This window comes from Motacilla alba, unplaced genomic scaffold, assembly GCF_015832195.1.
Source record: "Motacilla alba alba isolate MOTALB_02 unplaced genomic scaffold, Motacilla_alba_V1.0_pri HiC_scaffold_28, whole genome shotgun sequence".
Classification (NCBI taxonomy): Eukaryota; Metazoa; Chordata; class Aves; order Passeriformes; family Motacillidae; genus Motacilla; species Motacilla alba.
The window spans coordinates 3,266,302-3,275,019 of record NW_024037374.1 but is presented as its reverse complement, the minus strand read 5'-3'; the positions used below and the strand labels follow the sequence as shown (position 1 = coordinate 3,275,019).

Here is an 8,718-nt window from a genome sequence, read left to right as displayed (position 1 = left end):
GTGATAGTCCTGGCAGCTTTTGTCTGGAAGCTATCCTTGCATGGAAGGAATTTGGGAGGTGGATTCTCAAATTTAGCCATGGATGCCTGGACTTAAAAGATGTTTTTTTCATGGGAAGAAAATCACAGGCCCCCAGTGCTTTGAAGGCAGATGAGAGGTGGCCCCCAAGAGGCCAAGGCCAGCTAGAGCTGTCTGTCCTGGCAGGTTTCATATGGGAATAATCCTTGGATAGAATCCAATTTGGAGGAGGAATCCCAATTTCAGCCATGAATCCCTGGAGGAGAAGGACAGTTCTTTCCCACAGGAAGGAAAGCACAGAACTCCAGGGTTTCAGAGTCTGATAAGAAGAGACCCTCAACATGCCAAGGTCAGCTGGACCAGTCAGGCAGCCCCCAGGAGGCCCAGCCAGACAGACCTGTTCCATGTTCTTGGATCCTTGGGGCCCTGCAGCATCACAATGGTCCCTTGGTTCCGTGAGGCCCTGCAGGATCACAACAGATCTTTGTTTCCATGAGGCCCAGTGATAGAACAATGGCTTTCTTGGGTCTGCAGTGTCACAATGGCCCCTTGCTTCCATGAGGCCTTGCAGTGTCAAAATGGTTTCCTTGTTTCCATGGGACTGCACAATGCCACAATGGCCCATTGGTTCCATGAAGTCGCAGAGTCTCAAAATGGGTCCTTGGTTCTTTTGTGTTCCCCAGGATCACAATGACCCCTTGGTTCCACCAGGCCTGGATGTGGCCCCTTGCTTCCATGGGAACCCACAGTGTCACACTGTCCCCTTGTTTCCATGAGACTTTGCAGTGTCACAGTGGTTGCCTTGGTTCTATGAGGCCCTGCAGTGTCACAATGACCCCTTGTTTCCATGGGTACTCGGAGTGTCAGAATGCTTTCACTGGTTCCATGAAGCCCCACAGTGTCACAATGGCCTCATTTGGTTCTGCATTATCACAACGGCACCTTGGTTCCATGAAGCCCTGAAGTACGGAATGGCCCCTTGGTTCCACTGGGCTCCTCACTGTCACACGAGTTCTCAGTTCCACGGAGCCCTGCAGTGTCACAGTGCTCTCCTTGGTTCCATGGTGCCACACAGGGTCACAAGGGCTCCTCAGTTCTACCAGGCCCCATAGTGTCACAATGGCCCCTTGCTCCCATGAGGCCGGGGGATGTCACAGTGGTCCCATTGGTTCCATGAGCCCCTGCAGTTCTACAATGGCCCTTGAAGTGTCACAATAGCCTCAGTGGGTTCCCCCGCTGGTTCACAATGGCCTCCTTGGTTCCATGATGCCCCGTAGTGTAACAATGGTATCCTTGGTTCCACAGTCAGGATGGCCCCCTGGTCTCATGGAGCCCCACAGCCCTATACAGAGCCCCACAGCCCCTTATGGAGCCCCACAGAGTCACTGTGATCCCCTTGATTCCATGAGGCCCTGCCGTGCTACAATGACCCCTTGGTTACACAAGGCCCTGCAGTGTCACAATGGCCCCTTGGTTCCAGGGGGTCCTGAAGTGTCCTAATGGTCTCCATGGTTCCATGTGGTCCCACAATGTCACAATGGACTTTTGGTTCCACGAGCTTTCGTACTGCCAACAACAGTCTCCTTGGTTCCACAGTGTGACAATGGGCATTTGGTTCCATGAGGTTCAGTAGCGTAACATGGACGCCTTGATGCCATGAGCTTGTGCAGTGTGCCAATGATCTCCCTGGTTCGGCAGCCCTGCTGTGGCTGCTGTGTAACAATGGACCAGAGGTTCCATAGTGTCACCATGGCTCCTTGGTTCTATGAGATTCCGTACTGTCAACAACGATCTCCTTGGCTCCACAGTGTCACAATGAACCCTTGGTTCCATGAGGTGCCTGGCATACCACAGCCCCTCACAGCCCCTCATGACCCCTCACAGCCCCAGGCACGGGGCTCCTTCCAAAGGAGAAGGGATCGGGCCCTGTTTGTTCTCCTTTAATTTCAGTCCCTGCACAGCAATGAGTAAATGAGGCTGAAATGGAGCCTTTCCCCAGCGTTTCCCTCTGGGTTCATTGCGGGCTGAAGCTCTGTGCTGGCGCGGAAACGAGTGCCAACATCCCTGCAGCCCCCAGGCCTTTGCTGTCCCCCCGTGTCCGTTCCCTGTCCCCGAGTCCCGCCCGGCTCTGGCAGCAGCAGCAGCCGCAGCGCAGGGGGCGCCGGCCCGGCCCAGCCGGGGCTCCCGGGCAGGAGCAGCAGCAGCTCCGGCCCCTTCCCACCTGCTCCTGCCTTGGCTCCCAAGGGCTTTTTCCAGCTGAAATCTGGAGCAGAGCAACAAGCACCCACACACAGCCCTGACTCCTCAGGGCCCGCCTGTGCTGCCCTGAGCCAGCCCTCAGAGGAAGAAAGGATCGGCTTCCAGCGCTGTTTTCAGCACTGTTTTTCTCACCCTCAGCTGACAGCAGGAGGCTGCTGGTGCCTTTGCCTTGGCAATTGGAGATCATGGCTGCTCTTGGCCCTCTTCTGCTTGCCACCTGAATTTTATCCACAAAACTGCAAGCGCCTCTTCCAGTTGGTGCTACCCACGGTGCTTTCATGGCAGTGCAATCAGTGTTTTTGTCGCAGCTATAAAGATCAGCAGATACTGGAATGCCCACCAGCCCCTGAGCACTAAGGCCAGGGGAATTAAAGCCCCACAGGCCATATTTGCAGCCCTCAAACACAGCCCTGCTGCTGGTGCTCTCGAAATAGAATAATCTGACAGAGGCCAGCACAGAAATTGCCTCCAGAGTGTGGAATAAATTAAAAATCCACCAGGAGAAACAGAAACCAGAACTTCTTGACTCGCTTCATTGCTTCTTCCCAGCAGCAGGAAACGTAGATGCCCAGAGGTATTTTGCACTGCTGCTGACCCCAGTTTGAGCCCAGCCTCTGCCCAGTCCCAGCAGGAACCTGAGCCCAGCCCAGGGAGCTCAGCGCACACAGGGCCAGGCCCAGAGCCCTGGGCACGGCTGCCCATTGCGGGGCAGCGGTGCAGACACAATGTCCTGCGGCCCAAACCTCCTGCTGCTGCCACAGAGTGCCCAGCCTTCTCCTCCTCCTCCTCCTCTCCCAGCACAGCACAAATTCCAGCTTGGAGGAGGCTTCCCCAGAGAGGGCTCTGGCTCCTGTTCCAGCCTGAGTGTCCCTGCAGAGGAACAGGGCATCTTTCAGGCACTTGCACAAGCTCAGGCTTCTCACTTCATGGGGAATCTGGGATGCAAATGGCCTGCAAAGAAAGCCAAAAGCCAAGGGAATGGATTAGTATTTATTAGAAAAAAATCACTCTTCTTCCAGGCAAGGTTCACCAAGTCATCCCCTGCATTTCTCCTTTTCAGATTCTTCCAGTCAGCTACTCTGAGAGGTCCAGCTTGTTCTGGTGCTTATCATGAACTAATTGTGTTTTTGATTTATGCACTAAGGCCGGAAAGAAAAGTTCCAATCTGGGGAAGAGGCAGCTGAACGAGCCGGTGGCTTTGGCGCGGGTGCGGGAGGAAGAGATGCTCCGTGAGTCCGGTTGGGCCCCGGAGCGGAGCGGCCCGTGCTGCCCCGGGGCGCGCGGGGCGGAACGGGGAACGGACACGCGGACAAACGGACACGCGGACAAACGGACACGCGGGGAACGGACACGCGGACAAACGCTCCCGGCGCTTCGGCGGCAGCAGCGGCAGCAGCAGAAGAGCAGGAGAAGAGCAGCGATTCCAGAGACCCTCTGCGTCCTTTCCCTTGTTCCTCCTCTCCCTCTCCCGGTGTCCCGCACCCTCTCTCGGTGTCCCTTTGGTGCTCGGCCCCTCCCATCCCCCCCTTCCCCGGCCTCCCTCTCCCCGTGCTGGGCCGGGCCATGCCTCCGGCCCGCCCCCGGCCCCGGTTGGGGCTGCCCCCTCCCCGGCCCCGGGCGTCCCGCCGCGGTCTCGCCTCCGCCCGGCTCTGGCCGTGCTGGCGGTGGCGCTGCTGGGCGGGCATCAGTGCCTGGGGCTGGGGCGGCATCGCCGCCCTTTGGCTCCGCCTGGCCCGAGCCCGGCCCCGGCCCCGGCTCCGACGTGGGTTCCAGTCCCGGTCCCGGCGCCGGCTCCTCCCGGGGCCCGCGGAGGACACAGGCGGCGCGGCCGCTCCCGCCGCCTCCGCTGCGGCTTCCCCGGCCCGAGCTCCGCCGCTCGGCAGCGCGGCCGCCGGCCCCGAGCCGCCGGGGCCCGGGGCGGGTGGGGCTGCCCGGCCCGGGGCGCTCGGGGGGCACTCGGGGGCCGCTGCTGGCCCCGGGCCGAGCGCTGACAGCCGCGTGTGGCCCGCAGGGAAGGCGCAGGAGGCCCTGCAGGAGCGCTACCGAGTGGGTTCGCTGCTGGGGCGCGGCGGATTCGGCAGCGTCTGCTCGGGGACGCGGCTCTCGGACGGCGCCCCGGTGAGCGGCGGGGCCGGCGGCAGGCGGAGGGGGAGGAGGAGGAGTAGCGGGAGGAGGAGGAGAAGGAGGAGTAGAAGAAGGTCGGGGCGCGGCGGGGCGGGCGGCGAGCTGAGCCCGCTGCTCTCCCTTGCTCGCAGGTGGCCATCAAACGCGTGCCGCGGGATCGCATCCGGCACTGGGGCGAGCTGGTGAGTGAGCGGGGCCAGCGGCAGAAGCCGGGCCGTGCCGGGCGGCGAGGAGCCGGGGCCCGGCAGGGCGGGAGCCGCCGGGAGCCCTGCGGGGAGAGCGGGCGTGGGCTGAGCGGGGCATGCGGAGCATCCCGGGCTGGCTGAGGGCTCCCAGAGCCCCGGCACGGCCTGAGCCCCGCTGACGGCATCGCGCTCCTCCCGCAGCCCGACGGCAGCAGCGCGCCCCTGGAGATCGTGCTGCTGGCCAAGGTGTCGCCAGGCTGTGCCGGTGTCATTCAGCTCCTGGAGTGGCTTGAGCTCCCCGACAGCTTCTTGCTGGTGCTGGAGCGTCCGGAGCGGGCCCAGGAGCTCTCGGGTGTCCTGGCGGAGCGGAGGTTCCTGCCGGAGGAGGAGGCGCGGGGGCTGTTCCGCCAGGTGCTGGAGGCCGTGCGGCACTGCACCAGCCGCGGGGTCCTGCACAGGGACATCAAGCCCGAGAACATCCTGCTCGACCTGGCCAGCGGGCAGCTGAAACTCATCGACTTTGGCTGTGGCGCCTTCCTCCAGGACACAGCCTACACGCAGTTTGCAGGTGAGCCCACGCAGGGGATGCTCCTGGGCATCTCATGGCCCAGCCTGGCTGTAGCACCGGGGCTTCCCCTGTTGCAGCTGGGATGGGATTGATGCTGGAGCCAAGCTGATTTGGGTGGGGGTGTGAGGGGGGCCAGCTCCCAGCCCTGCCGACAGCCTTCAGCACCCACTGTGCCCTGGGCTGGGGCTGGAGCTGGGGCAGCCAGCCTGACAAAAACCCCCATGGGGGTAGCAGAGAGGGGGGTCTGACCCTGTGCCCCGGACAGTTTGGTGTGCAGGCGAGGAAGGGCTTGGACTGCTCTGCTCCCCTTGTTTGCCTTGGCTTATTAGCATTTTTTGGGGGCCATGCAGGCAGGGAGGAGAGTGGGTTTTCTCCACCACTGGGTGGGTTTTTCCTTTGTGTGTCATGGTTGGGCCTTCCCAGGGCTTCTGCTGCCCTCTTCCAGCCCCAGTGGCTTCTGTTCCAGCCCTGAGTTTGTACACAAGTCCCAGGTGCTGGCGAGAGGGCAGCGGTCACCCCGTGTGCCCCTGGGGCAGCCCCCACATGCCCAGGGATGCTGGGGCCAGGCTCTGGGAGCAGCAGCATCCCCCTGCTGAGCTCTGTCTGTGTTCCACAGGAACCCTGTCCTACAGCCCACCCGAGTGGATCCACCACCAGCGCTACCACGGCGAGGCAGCGACGATCTGGTCCCTGGGCCTCCTGCTGTACCAGCTGGTCATGGGCAAGCACCCGTTCAGGAGGGGCCAGGAGATCATCTGGGGGCGCATCTTGTTCCCACCACGGCTCTCTCAAGGTGGATCCTCATCTCTGGGCACGGGGGGAATACCAGTGCTGGGAGACAGCAGCGGGCTCATGGGCATCCTGCTCTGGCAGCTGCTGAGGAGGCGGCACATGTCCTGCTCTCCTGCTTTGCTCCAAACAGAGAATCCATGGGGAAGTTTAGGCCCAGCTCTGGGCACACCCAGCATTGCCTGGGCATGGGTACGGGGGGGGGGGCAGCTTCTCCAACTGACTGGTGACTTCTGGTTTCTCTCCCCAGCGTGCCAGGATGTCATTAAGAGGTGTTTGTCCATGCAGCCCTCAGACAGGCCATCCTTAGAAGAGCTTTTCTGCCATCCTTGGGTGCAGGGTGTTCCTCTGCCCTAGAAGATGGGAGAGATCCACATGCACAGTTGGATCCAGGGGCCTGGCAGGTACCAGCTCCACACATCTCTTGGCAATCAGTGCCAGAGCAAACCAGACTGGTTTTGTCCTGCCTGTAGCTCTGAGCAGGGGTCAGCAGAAGGGAACACGCAGCTCTTGGGCTGCAGCTGAGCTGGAGAACTGGTGTGGCAAGCACTGGTGGCCACCATCCACCCTGGCTTTGCTTGTCTGGTTGACTGACAGCTGGGGCCCTGGGCAGAGCCCTGAGAGCCTGGTCTGGCCCCAGGGAAGGAGAAGGAGCCCCTGGAGAAGCTGTACCAGGTGGGGCTGCTGCTGGAGACACCAAGGACAGCCTCAAGGATGACAATCTCTTCCTCGGCCTGGCCAGCTGAAGATGATGGACTTGGATTCTGGATTCTGGCACCTTCTTCAAAGACACGCTCCATGCCCAATTTGCAGGTGAGTCCAGAGCCAGGGATGCTCCCAGGTCTGGGCATGGCACGGTCTGGCCGGGCACCAAAGGTTCCTCCTTTGCTGGGGCAGATGCAATGAATTCTTCATTTGGCTGCCCAGCTGCTTTTGGCTCTGGGCAGCTGCTGAGGGCTGGATGTGCCGTGGCTGGCTGCAGGCTGGGCACATGTCCTGCCCTCCTGCTCTGCTCCCAGAGGCAGCAGTGCTGGGCAGCTCTGGGCACAGCTCTGGGCACGGCCAGCATGGCCTGGGCACCGCGGGCGTTGGGACAAGGGGACAGGAGCCTTCAGCTGACGGGCAGTTTCTGGTTTCTCTCCTTGCAGCCAGGCTCTGCGGGTGCTGAGGCTGCTCTGGGCTCTGCCAGGGCTCTGCTGGGCTCAGCCCTGGGCACGGCTGGGCTGGCTCTGCCCTCACATTGCTCTGACAGCTCTGCATAAGACGAGCCCGTTCCGAGCACAGCGCCTGAGCTTTCTGCTTTGGCAGGTGAGTGAGACTCTCCTGCAGGCCAAGAGATTGCAGCTGGGGACACACATGCAATTGGCAAGGACCCAAACTCTCCACAGTCCCATCTAAACGCCTGCATCTCCCCAGGATGTTTTGTCTGTCCCATTCTTCCTTCCTTATTGGCTGGAATTGTGCAAGTGCTCTGTCTTCCTCCTCTAGAAGTGCCACGAGTGGGCCAAAGCTGGCGAATGGGCCGTGTTCCTGAGGCAGTGCAGTCTGGAGCTGAGGGATGGAGAACTGCCCTTCTGAACTTCCAGACCAGAGCAAAAAGCCGCAGGTGGGACTTCTTTGAGTCTTTAAGAAATCCCTGACAGTGTCAAGGGGAATGTGCAGCTCCTAACAGGGTGAGAAGGAAGGGCATCTTCTAAAGGATTTGGGATTTGACAGAGTTTTGATTCCCAGTCCTGCTTGGAGCCGGGAGGGCACAAAGCAATTTCCTCTTGCTTCGACCGCAATTGAAAATAACAGGGTTGGAAACAAAGCCCAAAATCTTTTAAAAGGCTGCTGAGGTCAGTGAGATGGATCCATGCCATCGGCATATTTACGAAGGAAATAACGGAGTTCTCTTTTTCAAAAGATCATTTACCTCTTAATGCAAAGTTACAGAAGTTTTTTCACTGACACTTGGATTTTATTTTTATCTTTTACAATTTATCGATTTTTTCCCCCTTTTTTCCTTTCAATAGAAAGCACGCCCTGTAACAGGAATGTCCTTTGCTCCTGTGTGGAGCAGCTCCCTTCCCTCTGGCTGAAGCTGCTGAGGCAGAGCCTGGCAGCTCCTGGCCCTGCAGGGCTGAGGCTTTTCCCCATTGCTGGGCACAGACTGATGGAGCAGCACTGCTGAACACGGGCACACAGAGGGACCAGGAGCAGCTGCCTTTGTCCACCTGAGGCTCCAAGGCCAAACTCTGAGCATCCAGGGCTGGAAGAGACTCGCAGGCTCCCTGGTGGCTGTGCTGCCCCCCTTGTGCCCGGCCCAGCTTGGCTTGGGGCAGAGGGAGAACAAGGGGCAGCTCCCTCCCAGCCCCAGCCCAGGGACCCCTCTGGCCCCGGGGCTTGGGGCACTGTCAGCACCCGCTGCTCCAGGCACCGCTTCTGCTGGCCCTGACAGCAGCACCCAAACTGGGGCTGATCCCGAGGGAGCAGCAGCAGGGCCTGGAGCTGATCCCTGACTCTGGGCCAGGGCTGCACAAATGACCCCAGAGCAGCAGCAGCAGCACATGGAGCTGACTTTCAGCACAGCCCCTGCCACTCTTGCCTGCCGTGTGCAGCGGTGTCACAGCAGCCTGAGGCACCTGGGAGCCCCCAGTGCCAGCAGGGACTTGAGATGGCAGCCCTGGGCTCCTGGGGTTGTGCAAGGAGCAGAGCTGGGGGACTCCCTGTCCATGGAGAGCTTCCAGATGGAAACGGCCGCTGTGCCCAGGAAACTCCAGAGGCAGAGAAAGG

The 8,718-nt window shown here is 60.6% G+C and overlaps 1 protein-coding gene across 1 annotated transcript; it reads left to right on the top strand.

The window, feature by feature from the left end:
• Positions 1–4,227: 4,227 nt before the first annotated feature.
• LOC119696262 (serine/threonine-protein kinase pim-1-like) lies at positions 4,228–6,704 on the top strand (the record flags this gene model as incomplete). The annotated part of the gene is made up of 5 exons (XM_038125986.1): positions 4,228–4,395; positions 4,533–4,583; positions 4,788–5,154; positions 5,771–5,947; positions 6,194–6,704. Coding segments are annotated over 5 exons (870 nt in total), but the record flags the coding sequence as incomplete, so codon positions are not given.
• Positions 6,705–8,718: the final 2,014 nt, after the last annotated feature.